We start from the raw sequence: 19,864 nt of genomic DNA on the forward strand, positions 1-19,864 counted from the left end.
TGTTTTATGATGGCATTCGGTCCCATATCAAATGGCCGAGCCCTTTAAATGGTCACACCATGAGGAGCACGCATTTCTTGTGGTCACCAACATTAAATGATGACATCGCTGGTCATTTAGCATGTACCAGACACTCTTTGTGCCACTACAGAGTTGGGGTTGTTTAACAGTGTTTAAGTTCTTTTTGACCCCCACTTTGCTTGTTTCGTTTGGTTTATGGTGTTTTAACGTCCCAAAGCGACCAAGGCTATGAGAGACGCCGTAGTGGAGGGCTCCGGAAATTTCGACCACCTGGGGTTCTTTGACGTGCACTGACATCGCACAGCACACGGGCCTCTTGAATTTCTCCTTTAAAGAAATTCAACCGCCGCGGCCGGGATCGAACCCGCGTCTTTCGGGACAGCAGCCGAGCACCATAACCACTGAGCCACCGCGGCGGCTTTTGCTTGTTTCCTTCAGCGCATTCAGGGAGTACAAATAATCGCAGAGCCATGCAAGCATTCATACAAAGGCATAGTTTAGGCTTTGTGGTGAAAGTTCAGTGCTGGAATGTTGCTGTCGAAGGATTCAATGAAGCGAAAAGCTGAAGATGAGAAGTGGTGATTTCAGCATAGATGGGAACAGTATTCTTCCCTGAACCGCAGGAAAAGGTGATGCTTAGTTTATGAGGTTTAACATCCCAAAGCAACTGAGGCTATGAAAGATGCGATGCTGTAGTCGAGAGCTCTGGATAATTTTGACCACCTGGGGTTCTTCAACGTGCACCAACATTGCACAGTACACGGGCCTCTAGCACTTGCCTCTGAAATGCGACTGCCACGGCCAGGATCGAACCTGCATCTTTCGAGTCGACAAGGTGATGTGTTTAATCTGCCGTGAGACTGTGTTTGTGCCTGTGCCGAAGGAGTATAACACACACAGGGGTGGAAGCAGGCTCCAGATTTTTGGAGCAGGCACAGGAGCAGCAAAAGTCTTATTTTGGAGCAGCTTTGGAGCAGCAAAAGTCTTATTTTGGAGCAGCTTTGGAGCAGCAAAAGGCTCATTTTGGAGCAGGTTTGGAGCAATTTGTAGGCTATTTCGGAGCACTTTTGGAGCAGACTGGCGACATTTAAATGCGACTGAGAGCAATTTTGTTTGCAACTCGTCCAAAAACTGCATAAATATTGATCATCAATCCTACAGGCCAGAATTCTTTAAAAGGACTACAATTGTTCTAAAGATATATGCTAGAGTTCATAAAAAAATAGACATGTTGCAGCTGCTACAAACAGTAGTTGCAGTAAATTAGCTGTTATCAATTTCAGTTCAGAAAAAAAAAAGAAAACATAATGGCAACAGTTCGTCAAGACCGTCAAAAGAGTACAGAAGAATCTCGAATATACTATGTCAGGACCGAAAAAAAAAGAATCAATACCCGCCAACCGGTGGATTTTAAAATTCGGAAAATTGCCACAGCCAAACCAACAAGAGGTACTCACATAATTTGCGCCCTCCCGTAAATGCGCACCAAGAATTTATTACCCAAGCGTATATGAAAAAAACAATGCACCAGCGTGCACGCAAGGCAGGCTGTGGAAAATCTGCGCGAACGCGTTGCTGTGTACGGCTGTGAAAGGTGCGAGTAGCGAGGGGACGCCGCCCGCGCCGCTGTGAAGATGCAACCCCGCAACTGGCCAGGCCAAGTCAAAGCAACGTCAACTGTGTGCGAGGTACGAGCACAACGGTACCTCTCACGACGGGTAGTAAGCCCGGTGTCCATTCCCTGGCAGCTCCACGAGTAAGAAGTTCGTAATTCGTTTGTTAAATTAGCTCCGGTAAATAAAATTACATTCGAGCCCCGTTTACCCGGCCCACTCGCGCTGGCGGTCGCTTTCCAGGACAAGGTGTCCGGAATCCTAAACAACGAACCATTGTCGGTTCGGTCAGCCGCTAGCCGGGCCTACCGCGAGGACGCCGTTTTAGCCAGTTTTAGCGCCGTTTATCTCGAGAGTTTTTCCTTCCTCCAAGAGCGAACCCAACTGTCGATGCCAATGCGGTTGCGTCCGTTTCGTAGTGAGTGCTCAGTGTTGCTCAGCCGACAATAACACTCGGCTAAATTTGGCTCAGTATACTTGCAATGGCTGTAAATTGCCATTTAGGAGCAGCTTGGCGCAGGAGATCAAATTGGCGCAGCATGGCGCAATTGGCACAGCACTTCCACCCCTGCACACAATGCCGCTTCATGTCCTGTCATCATGGCAAGTACAGTGCACTACCTGGAAAGATCCGCAACTACAAAGTGGCTCAACTTAAGATGTTGCTTGGAAAACAGCAGGACTTTTTCCAAAACTTTGCCGAAACAGTGAAAGAAATGGTGAAAGCAAATTTCATTATTTCCCTCTAATTGCAAAATCTGCAAAGCCTTTTACTGATGGGTCATTCATGAAAAACTGCTTATCTGAAGCCACACACACTATCTGTCCCAGGATGAAAAAAGGAATTTGAAGAAATAAGCCTTTTGCCCAATACTGTGGCGGAGAGGATTATTGAGATGAGCCACAACATTGAAAACGCATTGATGAACCGATGTCGGGACCTCGAAGGCTTTTCTTTTGCCACTGATGAAAGCACTGGCATTACAGATAATGCCCAGTGTAGTATTTTCATTAAGGGTGTAGACAATAATCTGGAGACAGAACAACTGGGTGCCAATAAATGACACCACTGGAGCGGCCGCTATCAATGGTCGGAAGCAGGAGAGGACAATAGGTGATATTCAAAATTCCGCAAGTGTGCTTTCCCACATAACTATGTTGCCAAAGACAAGATGGCCAACTTCTTTATAAACAAACTGCACGTGCTACAGGACAGGCACTAAGGATGTGGATAGAACGTAAGAACTTGCTTTGTTTCAGCTGCAAACGCATGGTCAGCCATCTTGTCTTGGGCAACATTGTTATGTGGGAAAGCACACTTGTGGAATTTTGAATATCCCCTATTGCAAACTAAGCTTGCAGGGCTCAGAGTCACCGAACAGTTTGTAGCGATACACTGCATCCTGCATCAAGAAGCACTATGGAGCTAGACACTGAATATGAAATCTGTCATGGACATTGTGTCTGGCACAGTGAACATTCGTTCAAGAGCGCTCAGCCACCATCAGTTCATCTCTCTAATGCTAAAAGAGGCAGAATGCAATCATAAGGAGATCCTATACCAATCAGACATGCACTGGCTGAGCTGCGGAACAGTGCTGAAGAGGTTTTTTTTTTTTACCTTGGGAAGGAAATCGACAGTTTTTCGAACGAGAAGAAACTAACTGCTGAGCTGTAAAATGAAAGGCGGCTTTGTTTCCTTGTTTCTCACAGACATAAACCATAACAAAAATGAGGGAAGGCATTCGTGAATTTCAGGTCAAATTACAACTCTGGCAGCACCAGAAAGAGCGAATAAGCTGGACCGCTTCCCTGCGCCCAAGACACTAGGGCACATTACCCAAGAATCTTGCGATGTTTTCAGAGATTTGCTCTACAATTGCGAGGAAGAACTTGAAGTACGGTTTGAAAGCATCCGCAGCCTCTCTGAAGAGTTGGAAATTTTCTCTTTACCCTTTGCTGTATGAGTCTACAATGTTGAGCCAGAGTTTCAAATGGAGCTTATTAAACTTCAAGCAGCACGACATTACGACAGAAGTTTGAAGATGTAGGTGTCCCAGAGTTTTACACTGTTTTGGATAATGTGGCACCAAGCATCAAGAATCAATGCCATGTCCGGGAACACATACTTGTGCGAGCAGCTATTCTCTTAACTGAAAGTGAACAAGTCTGCTCTGCATCGAAGGATAACCGACGACCACCTCAGAGCCACGATGTGGATCATCACTGCGCAAGACCTAACGCAGGATATTGCTTCCCTTTTTGCTGCTAATTGTTGTCGCATCTCAAGCCGCCAGCATCGTTGGAAGTGAAGGTTGATTCCTGTGACTCAAAAGTAAACCTCTTCTTGATCACGCCAATTATCTTCATTATCTTTTATTTTACACACTACAAGATGGAAACTCTCTCTCAAAAAAAAGAAACCATTGGCAGTGATTTCCCCCCAACTCCTTGTTATTCTCCGGCTCCTGGCCAGTGGGAGATGAAAATTTCTCAATTAGGCCCACATAGCAATACGAATTTGAGATCACCATTATAAGGGATATGCAGAGCACTAGGGGGGAGGGGGGGGGGGGGGGGGGTCTAAAAAAATTCGGGGTGTACACACACTCTGCACCTTGCATTTCTTCCTGGCTTGACTAGACGATACTGGGATGCAGTCCTGACTCAGTCTCCTCACTATATTTACTTTTGGTCGCACATGTACCTTTGAAGAATTAGCGCTATGTTAGAGCCTAAAGCACAGTAAACAACTCCTGCGCATCACTGCTCACCACAAACTTCAGGTAAGAACTTGAGTTTCTGCTAAGAATGGCATCGGTTAAGCAACATTTTTAAAACAACTTCTTCAAATGTTTCATCACTCACAACACAAACCGAGATAGCAAATCATTAATAGTGTAAGCTATACATCATTTCATTTCTCCCTTCTTACTTACAAGGACCAATGTGAGCTTCAGTTTATACAAGCCAATATCAATAACAACGAACAGGGTCATAACAAAGTTCCAAAAAGAAAAAAAAAAAACATGGTTGCCAGTGATTATGTGAATTTCCATTTTTAACCATTTTCATTATCATTCAGACCCTGAAAGGCAGTCAATCTCAAGGCAGTTCCCATCAGCCCACTGGACACCTGTCACGATAACAATCCAATGATCATTAGAACAATAACATGGAGGCTGGGAAAGATACTCTTACTTACTTTCCTGATGTAAAATTATGGAAGTTGTGGCAACCTTTGTATAAGGCTAGAACCTTGTTTACGTCTTCTAGTCTTTCACCTGAAAAGTGCAGAATGAGTGATAAAGTCACAAGTGGTTATTAAGCACAAAGTGCCTAATTTTAACCCCTGTTGTCAGCGTGCCGCAGGTGACCTTGGTGAAAGGACGGAGGGAGAATTCTGAGGCAAACCTAAACAAACTTTGGCAAAGCTTTTAGTTATTGCCGAAATTAGAACATGCACCTGAGCACCTACCTGAACACCTGAACATGCACCTGAACATGCACCTACCGCCATTCGCTTGTGGAACAATCTGCCTGATCACATTGCTTCCGAGTCAGACCAAGAAAAATTTCGTCATCTCCTACACGAGCATTTTTCACAATAGCACTTACAAATCACTTTATCTTGTCTCTTACACTTGGCAATCTGCTTTGAACTTCTTGTGATTTTCTTTTTTCATTGCTATCTCGCTCTTTTGAATTGCGATTTTATGCTGCGTCGTGTGTTCACTTGTATGCCCTGTATATATTATTGCTTTTTTGCGTCTTTTTCCCTGAATATCACTTCAAGAATTGTACTCCCTGATATGGTCATTTTTTGTGTTTTTTGCGTTTTCTTTTTTTTTTACTCATGTTATTTCCTTAAGTGTACCTTTGTGGCCTTTCATTACTACAGTTGTTCCTGTTTCATGTTTTAATCTTGGTACTAATGTTGGTGAGCCTTGTATTGAGGTGTATCTTTTGTTTACCACTTTACTCTGCTGCTTACTCTGTAACCCCCCTTACACAATGCCCCTATGGGGCCTGTAAGGTATTTTAAATAAATAAATAAATAAATAGTATGGGATCCCTTTCATCTAAAGGACAAACATAAACTTGAAATGGTTCCGAGGCGAGCATTAGGTTCATTTTCAACAAGTTCAGGTCCACTGATTCCCCGTCACAACTCATGGCTGACAACCATATCCCTACCTTAGAATTGCGAAGAAATATAGCCCGACTTAAACCTCTTTTCACGATGTATGGCAAGTCGCTGGAATTTAATGGACGGCCATACATTCAACCATACCTGCCACGAACGTCAAGGCACCGTCACGCTCACAACTTGCTGCCTTTCCATGCACGCACTAACTTGTTTAAAAATTCTTTCTTTCCTCATACAGTCAGTCAGTGGAATGGTCTCCCTTCTACAACTTTTTCCACTGACAATTTTGACCAGGCGTTACTTGCGTATTTGATTTGATTTGATTTATTAGGGTTTAACATCTCAAAGCAACTCAGGCTATGAGGGACGCCGTAGTGAAGGGCTCCGGAAATTTCGACCACCTGGGGTTCTTTAACGTGCACTGATATTGCACAGTACACGGGCCTCTAGAATTTCGCCTTCATCGAAATTCGGCCGCCGCGGCCAGGATCAAACCCGCGTCTTTCGAGTCAGCAGCTGAGCGCCGTAACCACTGAGCCACTGTGGCAGGGCACTTGCGTATTTGGCGTTGTAATATTCTGTGCAGTTTTTCCAGGTATCTTTATTCTGCGGGGTAGCGTATGCAAGTGCATTTCTGCTCAGATTACGTGTAGGTCGTCATTATAGAAAACTGAAATGCGAACTTGTTCATTTCTGTTCTCTTTTCCTTTCCTGCTTCACATGTCAAACACAAGAGCATATGTATCACTTGATGTTAATGGAAAGAAAATGTTATACAAACATGTCCACCTGCTTGATCTCCTTGAGACCGCAGTACTTGTAAATAAATCATGTCCCAGCATTCTGTGTAGCACATGCTTGCACCATCCCTCTTTCTACAGCATGTGGCAAGCGCTGGCCACGTGAGTTGCCATACATAAAGAGTGGCAAAGAAAGCCGGGCACGCTGTCGGTCGTGAAGAAAAACTAAGGAAAAAAAAAGTAGCTAATGAGGGACCCTTCCCAAGATATGTGTGGCTAACAGTATCTATGAGCTGTCCTAGAATACGATACGCCTTTCCTGCAGTGCATTTCATGTTTACATCTACCGTATTTTCCGGTGTACAAGACGCACCTTTGTATAAGACGCACCCGCCATATATGCAGGCTGTCATTGAAAAAATTGGTATATAAGACGCACCCGTATATAAGACGCACCCCAATTTACCCAGTTAGGCTAGTGAGGCTTAATTAAACATGCTTATGCGACCATCACAAAATGCACCGTACGTGTGAGAAGTTCTTAAGCAACGCTAAGTGATCAAAAAAGGCAACACTCACGCCATACCCGCCCACTTTTTAGCACAAAAGAAAAAAGAGCGAAAGAACTCTCTTTATGTCCATAACAATTTATTTTTACATAAAACCTTCAAAGTCTTCATCTTCGGATGCGCTATCGAAAAGGCAACGCGGCTGAAGCATTCTCTTCGCACTACGTACTTGCAAAGGGTGACTAAAAACAAACATCGGCTTCTCTTGGCTTGTCTTGACAATGGCGAGAAGCGCGACTGTCGCCATCTTTTGGCATTTCACATTGCCTTTGCTTGTGGCCTCCTAAACGGCCGCGTCCCTAGCCGCGTGTTTAAGATCCCGGAAGTGGTAACCCCGCCGCATCATGATAAAGTTCACCTACAAAAGTTGCGCACGGCGGTCCCCGTATTGAAGTATTAACCATGTTACAACCGCGTTATTGGTAGTAATATTCTTTTCGGTGAAAGAAGCTTGAACATGAACCTGAGTAATTTCTGAACTCGCAAAAAAAACCGGAAAATTCGCATATAAGACGCACCCCTTGTATAGGACGCACCAGCAAAATTTTTGAAAAAAAAAACCGCGTCTTATACACCGGAAATTACGGTACTCTGGATGACGAGAAGGTATGTGATTTTTTTTACACTCTTGCCTCGACCATCACAAGCAGAGTACTTTGTCCTCATTAATCATCATCATAACTCCATTCATATAACTGAACCAAACTGCTCAGCCACTTTTACTGGCTGATTAAATTATGTCGTGTATGGTCATGTAAGCCGTGGGAATAGGTATCACTTTACATAAAGCGTGGATCATTTTGTTAACTGTCCATCGTTTATGCATTTACACTCAGCAAACAGCGATAGAAAAACGATGTACAAGTGTTACAGTATTTCTAACACAGTTAATGTAATAACGAACCTTAAAAAATGAAAACTACAAAATGCACACAGCACAAGCATGACAGAAGAGCAGCCAACATACAAACAAGAACACTGCACACTCTGCAACTAAGCCAAGAGACTATAAGTGGGAGCATGGCAGCACTGACTTCCTCTTGCACAAAACCAGCACAGCAGAGTGGCAGGCCTGCATATCAGATGGACAATGCTAGTTTGCACACAATGATTAATGCAATTCTCCTCAACTGTGCCCACCATAAAGAACCTCCTGGCATACAAAAAGCACTAGTTAAAAAATACTGCAGGGCCCTTTTAAAAGTCACCTACAAAGAAAGTAAGCTTTGAAGCAGTTACTTTTTCTTTCCTCTCACTTCATGCCACAAGTGGCTAGAAATAGAGATCTAATTAATAAAACTAGCCTTTTCCAAATTCTGCAATTGCTGAAGAATATGTGAATGCACTAAAAAGATATTTCGATCCAACTTAGGAGAAAAAGCACCGAGGTACTCCACCCAGTTCCTGTCATCCTTCAGCTGAGAAGTTTTGCTTACATTTTAACCTTTCACAGAAGTTCATAGCCCGAAAAGCCCATAAAATGCAGTTCAAACTGAAAACAAAACGAAAACATACTTGTGATGCGGAAGGACTCCTCAGGCGTAACACCAGGCGGTGCAAATGAAAATGATGGCAACATGTAGCTGTAGGTGCGAGAGTCACAGCTGTTCTTGCAGTTAAAACCTCTTGTCGTTCTCTTTATGTCTAGGATGGAAAATGAAGCAATGCCTAACATTAGCAGAAAAACATAACGCTGGTGAAAAGGACAGCATAACAGAAAAGCTGAAGTACACAGCAAGCTTGCTTACAGTAGTTTTCTAAAGACACTTCCAATAACTTGGACGACAGCTAAATATGCAAAAAAATAAAAATTACCAGACAGAATTTATGTCCACTACCTAGCACATTGTAATTTTAGCCCATTTTCACATAGCAGAGAAAACTGCTGAACTTTGGAGTGTTCAATTCAGATAAATGGCACCCATGACACTGCTGTACAATAATGATAAGGGCTCAGCTATAAAGCAGTTCATGTGAACTTGGAACTGCCTTGGAGGGCCAGATCTACTGGCTGAACTAAATTCATGTCAAAATTTGTAAATTGCATGGCTTTCACATCACCTGCTAGTAGGATAATGCTTCAATCATTATCTGGTAATGTGGAGCAGGCATAGTAAAAACACTTGAGTTGGCGGAGGCGTTCTGTATCAAACAGAAGGATAAAGATTGCGTAAGTGACCCGTCTATCAAACTGTATCAGAATGAAGAAAGGTTTTTGGTTTCCACATGTGTGTGATGTGACAGTTTGAAACTATAAAAGGAGTATCGTGTTTTCAAATAAAGTTAGTCGCGAGTCTGCGCTTGTTGTGTTATCTTCTCGTCCTTGTCTTTTTGTGCGCAGTACCCCCCTTGTATTCACTTGTAATACTACCTGATCAGCAATGCCGTTGTCTTTTATTTGCTCCGGTGCCATTGCACCATCATGTCAAACCAACTTGCCTATCAGTTCACGTTTTTAACGACATAATTGCCATGGCTGTTTAACCAAAATTTACAGAAACAGTACTGATAACTGCAATAATTCATAGACAATTATAACAAACTTTACCAAAATCATGATGCATGCCACAGCACTGTTTTTTACATGCAGCAACTGACAACCATTTTTGGATAATTTCTTGTTGCTTAAGACAGCTCTAGACTTTAGGACTTGAACTAATTCCAACATGAACCATTCAGTAACTGATGCACAGCTTGAAAAGAAAGACTAGATGGGAAGACTAAAGCAGAGCAGTGTCAACTTGCCACTTTTTTATAATGTCATCATGGCAGCTGGTATATGATACGCAATTCCTTACACTGTTTTCATATGGCAGGAGGATGGTGTGGGCACAACGCGACAAGCTCAAGTTGGACGGGAGCAAGCAGAGTGGCATTTATGAGCACTGTGAACAAGATCTTACAAGACTTTTAAAGAAAAAATTATTTCAGTAATTTGAGCGCAACTTAAATTTTGTCAGCAAGCTCTAGATTTGGCATCTTAAATTTTATCTTGAGGAATAAAAACAGTGCCAACGGGATAAAAGACAGAAGAGACCCCGAAGTAGACAGGAGAGCAGGCACCCTGTCCACTACTTGAGTGTGCCTTCCGTCCCTTTAGCCGTTTCTTTTTTATTCCTCAAGGTATTCCCAACAAGCTCACTTTCCCACTCTTCTGAAGTGCGTTAAATTCCATCAAAGTTTGCTGCATATTACTGCAAAGCTTGCTTTATGATAACATATAACAATTGCTATTTTATGAAAGAGCATTTCATTAAAAACAGAGGAATAATTATCAATGTGTTTGTTATTGGCTACAAAAAGTGATCAAATGAGTTGGCTATGCATTCAATATTTATTTTGAGTATGATGACACAGTGTAATAAACAAACAGGCCAATCGCAGTCTGGAAAGTGGAAGAAAAAGCCTGCAATTTATCGTCATCTCTAAACCAACAAAGAGCAAGAAAAGAAACTTCAGCAGAAGCAGCAAGAAAGTTATTCAGTAAGATTTAACAGAGTTTGTATTCAACAAATGTTGAAAAAAAAATAATCAAAGAAAAAAGAAATGTTCTTTGTTTCTCTAGCCTAAACAACATTTTTGTGCTAATACTCTCTTTACCAAGTAATAGTGCACAGTACAACAAAAATGATGAAGTTGAAGAAAATCTAATTTAGCCTATGCTGGGTGTTGACTGAAAAGTGAAGTGAGCCCAGAAAAAAATATGCGTAGATATGATGCAACAGCTCGTCTTTTCACACCATACGTTTCACAGAACTGGTTTCTCAAGACAAAATTATTTTTAAGTTGCGCCCTAATCATACTCAAGCTTTGAGTCATATTTTAATCCATCTTAAGACTCTTCAAAGCACCTTGGTCAGATGTGAAATCTGAGCCAATGCATGTATGTACAGAGCACTGCAGGATGCACAGTTTGATGTCATGTGAAAGCGACCACTTTAGGCCTAATGTACTCAGATTGAAGTGCTCTAACGGAGGTTATATTTGCAAGAAGGCTGAACAAGACATGAGCTTGGATAGCTGCTTAGTTCCTCAATCATGCATCATCACTTTTACTTGGCAGAAAAGACCACTCCAGCAGAAAAATTCTATTGCTCCTGCTTAGTCAAAACGATGTCAATATGTCATTCAAATTACGGTAAAATTAAGAAGTCCAGAGTTCAGCATATCAAGGAAACCAAGTTCTTGAGTACTTCACATAGGCTTTAGATAGTGATCTTTAAGGGCCCTTTAAGGGCCCAATTTTTTTCGGTGTTACGAAAAGCTTGTGGAAAGTGCCAGATACTGCAAAAAACAAAGCAGAAAATTTCAAGAAGACAATGAAGGGTAACGCTAAGTCCAGCTGGATCGCAGATATGTCATTTTTACCAACAAGAGAGCTCGATAAGCCACAAGATTACATAAAACAAACAGACTGTAGTGACACCACTCGAAGAGTTCTGGTAACTGTGCCTGGTTAAGCTAATACTTCACCGACAACAAATCACCCATCACCTCCACCTGCAACACTAGTTTGATGTAAAGTATTGCCAAAATAGAAAAGCAGTGCGACAAGTCCTGTTGAGATATGAGAACTTGGCATGCCGCCCAGTTGACCTACACAAAGCTGTCATGCACAACTACAAAAGCACCAACCAAGCACAAACTCTTAGGGTTGTTTGTGCGCTTTTCGAATGGCCAGATAACCACCAGCATGAAGGGTGACAAAAAGGGCTACATGGCAGACAGTACGGAGGTCCTATCTGTTGATAAATATTGCAACAAAGCACAGTCTCATTGTTGGTTAAGCGGTTTTGTTTTCATTTTCTGTGAATTACCTAGAGATTTCCCATTATTCCGATTTACTAGAGATATACACATCATTAAAACATCATAACACTGCCCATGTTTTGTGGGAGTATAAATGGGGGATGGATAGGGACTCTGTTCGCGACTTTCTCCCTTCTCCCTTCTTTACTCCATTGATGTTCCCCTTTAGTGACCCTTTAAGAATTTTCTGGCCAGTTGATGCTCTTGGTTTTATATATCCTGATGCTGAAAACAGCGACAAGTGAGTGCCATAACAATCAGATGCTGCCAAAATTGAAGAAGCAAAAGCAAACAAGGTTCCTCCTGCACGAAACTAATCTTGCTTTGAACAACAGAACTGCTATCTCAGCACATGGCTCCATGACTGTTGCATTAATTCTATGCTAATATACACACACTTGTATGCACACATGGGCACAAGAGCCCTGATATTCCGCTACGCTTTGAGGTCTGCTGTTCAGTTGCCACTCCCCTCATTGCCACAACAGCAATGTCACTTTCTTGCAAATAAGGTAAACACAAAAAAAAATGAAAGAAAAAACACTTTTAATGCAAAAAATACATGAAGTATTTACCAAATGCTAAGTTTTTTTTGTTTACCAAAATATTGTCATATGCTGGTGAAATTCACGTAAGGTACTGCAATTTCACCGCAGAATGTTACCAACACAACATCCTGTGTTTAATTAAAATTACAATTCTCATTTAATTTGTACAATCATGCCAGATAGTATTACATAAGGCAAGGTCTTTTTCACTTCTAGCATAATGCCATCACGTTTTGGTCAGACATCAGTTCCTTTATTCTGAATGGCTGTGCTACTTCATCTCATCTTCCTTGCAAAGATTTCTGATCCCTAGAAAGCAGCCAAAGCTCAACAATGAATCCACGTCAGACAAGGCAACTGTTGTTGTAATTAACCAGAGCCATGCTGCTTGGATTAATAATGCTGAAGCCAACAAACAGATAGCTCTCTCACTTACCAATGACTCTAATCTGGTCAACCAAGTGGCTGTTGATTCTGGCCACCATTTCATCAATAGCGATGTTAGTGGGCAGTTTGAGTGACACCACCTGTCGAACAGCAGACACTCCTTTATCTGTACGGGCTGCACGCTGAAACTTGACGATTTGCGGAATGTCAATGTGCTCCTTCTGAATGAGCTCTCCTTTGTACAATGCAGTGAGCAGGTCCTCCTCTATTGTCTTGGTTCCTGGATTTCTGAAGAAACAGTTCCAAGTCAATCATCATCGGGAAGTATGGCATAAATGTGGCAGTATGTTCTACAGCAATCCTGCACAATGAAAAAGGATGTTACCAGTAGAACGTATATTTCTCATTTATGGTTAAATTTCTTTGTCAAAAATATACAGACCAAGGAGTTTGCTTCCAAACTGTGTAGCGGGGCTATTTAGCAAACTTGACAGTCCTAAGCTTGGGAAGGTCGAGGACTTCAGTCCCTCCTGCCTTCGTGAGATTAGGGTCCCTTGAGTGCCCAACAGGAGCCATGCTGCAGGGCTCAGAAGCAGACCCCTTGGGCTGTATACTTTTGAGAAAGACTGTACATTATAATAGTTGATCCCCAGACATTATGAAATGTAATGTGAAGATCAGCTCTTAAAAGACAGCATGCATTTTGTGAGCTGAGGTTTGGTTTAGTTGGTTTGGTTTATTGGGGTTTAACGCCCCAAAGCAACTCAGACTATGAGTAACGCTGTAGAGAAGGGCTTCGCGAATTTCGACCACCTGGGGTTCTTTAATGTGCACTGACATCGCACAGCACACGGGCCTCTAGAATTTCACCTTCATCGAAATTTGGCCGCCGCGGCCGGGATCGAACCGGCGTCTTTCGGGTCAGCAGCCGAGCGCCATAACCACTGAGCCACCACAGCGGGCGTGAGCTGAAGTGAACCACACTTCCAATTCATTTGCATAATACTAATCTGCTCTGCAATGATTCAAATCTAGCAGATACCTTTGCATTCCAAAGTAGTCCTTTCCACTATAACACATACAAAGGGCCATCTTCTTCGCTTTCACTCTGAGCGCTTCAGCATTTGATGCCTTGGAAGAAGAAAATACATGGTTTGTAACTCTGAACAACAAACAATATAGATGGAAGAGCCCATCTGGTCAATGTGAAAAAGATTCACATAGCATAAAGTAAGAAAACAGTAATACCTCGCTATCTGACTTCAACCGCTTGATGTCTTTTTCTTCTCCGTCGTTCTCCAAAGCACGCTTCGTAGCTATCACATTCTGTAGTTCTGACATGATGCTATTGATGAAGGGCCACCTAGATGGCTGCTTTCCTACAAATGCCAGGCGAAGAAGTCGCTGCAGTGTCCCCTGTAAACATAATGGCCTTAGTTCAGTGTCTGCAATTACTTCTTTTTCACCTATGACAGAATTTGGTGCTGTTCTGCAATGACCTATATCGAAATCGACACTCAAAAATAATGTTTGAGCTAAGGTGGCGTCGTCTGCTTCAGCGCTAGTTACGCACAATTCAGTTGAGAAGTGCGCCTGACAAAGTAAAATGATAAAACTCATTTGCAATATATTTAGACTGCAGGCAAAAGTTTCTAACTGTCTTAGCCAAACAAATGACCAAGTGACTTCACCTGCGAAATACTCCCCTCTGCTCGGCACATGCAATTTCACGCAGCCAACAGCTTTGCCTTCGATTCCTTAGATTTGACTATGTAATAACCGACTGTTGGTTCAGGCACTCTAGTACTTTTGATACGATTCTCCTGGCACTTGGTTCTCGATGCATGAAAACCGTACGCACTATCGCTCGTAGTACATGTGTTTGAAGGTCCAAGTATAAAAGCAGAACTTCACAAAAAAGTGCGCGGAAAAAAGCAGTTCATAACAGAAAAGAACTTCGCCACTCGTTGACTTAATAATATAATACCGAAGAGCCTGCCGCAGCATCCGAAGAAACAGTTTGACCGCTCCCAACTGCAAGCTTGTTATGGTTGTCGCTAATCCCCCAATATTGCTGCAAGGAAATGTTTCTACAATGTAAAACATTTTAAACTGCAGTAAGAATATAGACATACACTCATAGGAAGGTCACCACCAGACAACACCGAAAACTGATAGAAAAAAAAAAGGTAAAACTGACGCTGGTTACACACACACACACATGCAGACAACGATGCGACATGCGGGGCCACACTAGCCACTAGCCGCACAAACAGCGGAAGACACTTTTCGGAGTATGGACAGTGCGCACCACGTGACTTGTCGCAAGTGTAGCAAATGTACGGTTGGTACGGCTTTGCGGTCGCAAAAATGATAGGAACTATAATATTATAACGATATTTTATGTACAAATTGACATTTAGTGGCTTGTTAGCTCTTCTATGGATTGAATTGGATTTTTTGGTAGTTTCGTTTTCACTGATGTTTTATGCGCTTTGTGGTGGTGAGTTATCCAGCTACGCAGGCAGAGCACCCGCCGCGGTGGCTTTATGGCTCTCGGCTAAGTGCACGGGTTCGAACCCTTGGTTCGAACTCGAGCGCGGTGGCCGCGTTCGATAGAGGCGAAACTGAAAAAGTCAGGGGGCACTTTGACTGCCTAAAGTGGGTAGAGGCGGAAGCGTTTTCGGCACCACCTTCGCTGTTTCTGTGGCACTGGTGGCGTCACATATAATTGAGTACTAATTACTAAGTGATGACAAATCACTAATCAATGGTTAATTACTGATTAATGCCTGAATACTAATTAACTGCTAATTAATGACGCTTAAGCTTCGCCTTTAGGAGTGGAACGCGACAGCGCGTTGTAGCGCTGCCAGGGAGTCCACGGAACGCCACCACCCGTTCGGCGCGATGCCTTGCCCTTTGAACGCAACGGTTTCATCATCATCAAAACATTTATTTCCACCGAAATGAGACTCCTTTTTGGACCCCCCGGCACGCAGGCCTAAGGGAGCCCTACTTAGGAGCCTCGCAAACTAAGGTCTGGTGAAGACACATTGTCTCTTCACGGCCTCAGCCGCCAGGCGGATGGCTTGTTGCTGCTTAGCGGGGTCCTCGCTCCGCAGCAAGGTCTCCCAGGCTTCTCTATCTTCTATATTTTGCTCGGCGCCCGGGCTTCCAGCACATTCCCATATGACATGGTCGAGAGTGCCCCTCTCCCCGCACGTTATACAATATTGGTCTTTCTCCTCTTTGGAGATTGTTATGTATACCCAGAAGGGGCTTATATGATTCCCCCCTTGCAATGTTCTCCACGCAGTTGCCTCCTCTTTTGCGAGGGAACGGTCGGGCGGCGGATAGACCCTCCTGCTCAGCTTATAATGTTCCGTGATCTCGTGGTATGAAATTAGGCTATCTTTCATGTCTATGCGGGAGGGCTGCTCTGCGGCCGCCCGGTGATAGAGAGCTCGGGCAAGCTCGTGTGCAGCCTCATTTCCTGCAATAGACTCATGCGCTGGGATCCATATTATCTCTATGTTACGTTCTATCGGCCTCGCCTCGAGGACGTGTTTGGCCTCTTCCGAGATTCTTCCTTTCGCGAAGTTTCTTACTGCAGTTTTGCTGTCACTTAAAATCGTCGTGGCATTGGTACCGACGCAAGCGAGCGCTATCGCCAACTCTTCCGCCGCATTGGCATCTCTCGTGCGGCTCGAAGCCGCTACCGTTGGTACTCCTGCCCCGTCGACCACAGCGGATACAGCCGCCCCGTGCTGTCCGCACGCCGCGTCTACGTACGCCACCTGGTCTGCCGGTCGCTCAGCCCTATGTTCTCGCCTTTCCTTGTTATACACGGGGTGCATGTTCCGCGGCATAGGTGGGACGCATATCTTGGCCCAGATTCCTGCCGGGATGTTTACCATCTTGTGCGTGCTACTTTCTGGCCGGATTCCTACCCATTCGAGTATTGTCCTGCCCGTTTCAGACTGGCCGAGCCGTTCTAATTGGGATATCCTCACCCCCTCTGCCAGCTCAACCCATCTGTTGTGTACCCCCATTTTTTCAAGCCGCTCCGTCGACGTAGATATCGGAAGTCCCAGAGCTCGCTTGGCGCATTTCCTCAATATTCCATCTACCTTCTCTATTTCTGCCTTGTTCATGTTTAGGTACGGCGTCGCGTAGCAGATCCGACTTATTACGTACGCCTGCGACATTCTCAGGAGATTCCTTTCTTTTAGTCCTCGCCCTTTTACCGCTACCCTCCTGAATATGCCTACCACTTGGTCTGCATATGTGGCTAATTTCTTTATGGTATTGGTGTTGTTGCCTTTCTTGTTGATAAACATGCCTAGGATCCTCATTTCCTCGACCCTGGGCACCTCCAGGCCTCCCACCACCACTTTAATTTCTACGTCTCTCTTGTTCCTGCTGTTGCTATTGTACACGAAGAGCTCCGACTTCTGCGGTGAGCACGCCAGGCCTCTTTCGGCCGCGTACTTCACCACTACGTCTGCTGCCCTTTGAAGACTCCACTCAATTTCCGCGTCGCTTCCGTTATTCATCCACATCTTTATGTCGTCCGCGTACATGCTGAATTTTAGATCAGGGATCTTGTTCAGCATGGCCGGGAGACCTCTCATCGCTATGTTGAATAAGAAGGGGGACAGTACGGCGCCTTGCGGGGTACCTTTGCTGCCCAGCCTTATGGCGGGCGACTCTGCGTCGTGGAATTTAATCACCGCCTTCCTCCCTTGGAGAAAGTCCTTGACGTACTCGTATGTTCTCTTGCCCACGTTTACCTCCTCCAGACCTCTGAGCACCGCCTCGTGTCGGACGTTGTCGAAGGCCTTCGTGAGGTCAAGACCTATAGGATCACCTTGGCATCTAATCCTTTCTTGTCTACAATGTCATGTTTGAGTCTGAGCATTACATCCTGCGTGCTGAGCTTAGGTCTAAAGCCCACCATCTCGTGCGGCCATAGGTTTCCATCTTCCATGTATCTCGTTAACCTCGTTTGCACTACGTGCTCCATGAGTTTCCCCACGCAAGACGTTAGCGAGATCAGTCTTAGGTTTTCCAATTTTGGTTCTTTTCCCGGCTTGGGGATGAGAACAACCTCTGCCTGCTTCCATTCCTCTGGCAATTTACCTTCCGTCCATACTTTGTTCATGTACCGCGCAATTGCATCTATCGAGTCGTTGTCTAGATTCCTGAACATGACATTGGATATTTTATCCGGGCCAGGGGCCGAGCGATTTTTTAGCTCAGCGATAGCTGCTCTGATCTCCGCTACCGTAATGTCCGCGTCTAGATCTTCATTTTCCGCTCCTCCATATTCTGCCTGTCGCACTTCTGTCGCGTCCCCTATGTAAATGTCCCTGAGCCTGTCCATCAGCTGTTTGTCCGTCCCCTGGAAAGCGTGTCTCGCTTTCACTTGGTTAGCGCTCGCTGCCTGTTTAGATTTTCCCGGGTCGAGGAGATGCCGCAATATATTCCACGTCTTTGCTAGGCTCATGCCCCTTTCCATTTCGTCGCACCTGGCGTACCAATTTTGCTCGTTTAGTTTAATAGCATACGTTTCCATTTCCTTGGTGTGTCTGGCTAACGAACGCCTTAAATTTCGGTTCCATTTTTGAGACTTGAGTCTCTTCTCGAGCCTTTCCTTCTCCTTCCACATGCTCATTAGCTTGCTATCCATTATCTCCGGTGCATCTTCCCCTTCAGCTACTGCTTCCGCGTGCCTGGCATCTTCCCTCAGCTGTTTTGTCCAGTCTCCTATGTCTCCAATTTCCTTAGCTTTGTGGCTTCTGCGAATCTCCCGGAATTTGTCCCATTCCACTATTCTCGCCTGTTTGAGTTTCCGTAGCTTGATTCCTTCTCCCAGCTTCGTAGCTACGATGAAGTGGTCACTACCCAGATTTTCTCTGGTGTTTGCCCATTCTACCCTGCCTGCATTTTTACTGAAGGTGAGGTCCGGCGCGGTGTCTCTACTTACACTGCTACCTACTCTAGTGGGCGCACATGGGTCGGTATGCAAGGTAAGTCCGAGATTTTGGGACTCCTCAAGGAGATGTCTGCCCTTCGGATCTTGCCTCGCGTACCCCCATTCCTGGTGCCGCGTTAAAGTCCCCCACGATCACCAACGGGCTCTGGCCGGCCAGTTTGATGGCTTTTCTAAATATCGTTCCGAATTTCATTTTCTTCTGCTTCGGGTTGCTGTAGATGTTAAGCAGAAATATGCTTTTTGCTCTCTTGCGTCCCGTAATCATTTCTAGCATTACCGCTTCTATGTCCCCCGTACTCACTTCGTGCTCTAGGGTTGCTATATTCCTTTTCACCAGCGTCGCCACCCTGCATTTTTCACCCCTATCGCTATAGAAACTTTGGTATCCGGCCAGTTTTACCTGATTTCCCCCAGTTTCCTGCAGCGCTATAGCAATTGGTTTGTCTTCTACATGTTGCACGTGGTGCTGTAATAGCGCTCGCTTCCGTCGGTACCCTCGGCAATTCCATTGCCAAATGGTGGCGTTCTCTTTCTTACTTTGATTCCTGTCCATTGTTGGAAAAAACTACACTCTCCGTATTCGCCATCCTCTCAGTGAGGCCGTTTAATGCCGCTAGGATCTTGTCCATTGAACCCTTAATGTCCCCAAGAGCGTTTAACCTTACATTCACTTCCTGCATCTGCGTTTCCAGCCTATCAATGTTGCTTCCAAATTTACTCGTTAGCTTCCTCTCCAGCGTCACAAGGGGGTCGGTCTCGGGCGCCTTTCGCTTTATCGAAGTGGGTCTAACCACCTCCGTATCCATTTTCTCGTCTGCTTCTTCTATCTCCGGTTTCGCCTCCGGCAAATTTCGCGCTGCCGCTTGCGTGGGAGGCGCCACCGACCTCGGCTTATTGTTTACTAATTCTGCTATCATTTTCCTCAGCTCCGCAATTTCCGTTCCTTGCCTCTTTAATTCTGCCTCTTCCTATCTTCGCCTTCAACTCTGCATTTTCCTTCCTCAGCGCTACTGTTTCTGGGTTAGC

General features: G+C 44.4%; 1 protein-coding gene across 2 annotated transcripts in view; it reads right to left on the minus strand.

Annotated features, from left to right (window-relative positions):
- Nucleotides 1–15,110, minus strand: part of Pus1 (Pseudouridine synthase 1) — a 32,450-nt gene extending 17,340 nt beyond the window's left edge. Inside the window, exons 1-6 of one of the 2 annotated variants that reach the window (XM_089578472.1) lie at nt 14,973–15,110; nt 14,086–14,253; nt 13,880–13,968; nt 12,887–13,125; nt 8,609–8,737; nt 4,840–4,918 (exon numbers count right to left, since the gene is read on the minus strand). In XM_089578472.1, coding sequence (XP_089434598.1) covers nt 4,840–4,918; nt 8,609–8,737; nt 12,887–13,125; nt 13,880–13,968; nt 14,086–14,253; nt 14,973–14,978 — 710 coding nt within the window. In that variant the 5' untranslated portion in view covers nt 14,979–15,110. The other variant, XM_089578473.1, reaches the window with a different exon arrangement.
- Nucleotides 15,111–19,864: the final 4,754 nt, after the last annotated feature.

Source organism: Amblyomma mixtum, chromosome 3 (assembly GCF_055824585.1).
Source record: "Amblyomma mixtum isolate Tamu chromosome 3, ASM5582458v1, whole genome shotgun sequence".
Taxonomy (NCBI): Eukaryota; Metazoa; Arthropoda; class Arachnida; order Ixodida; family Ixodidae; genus Amblyomma; species Amblyomma mixtum.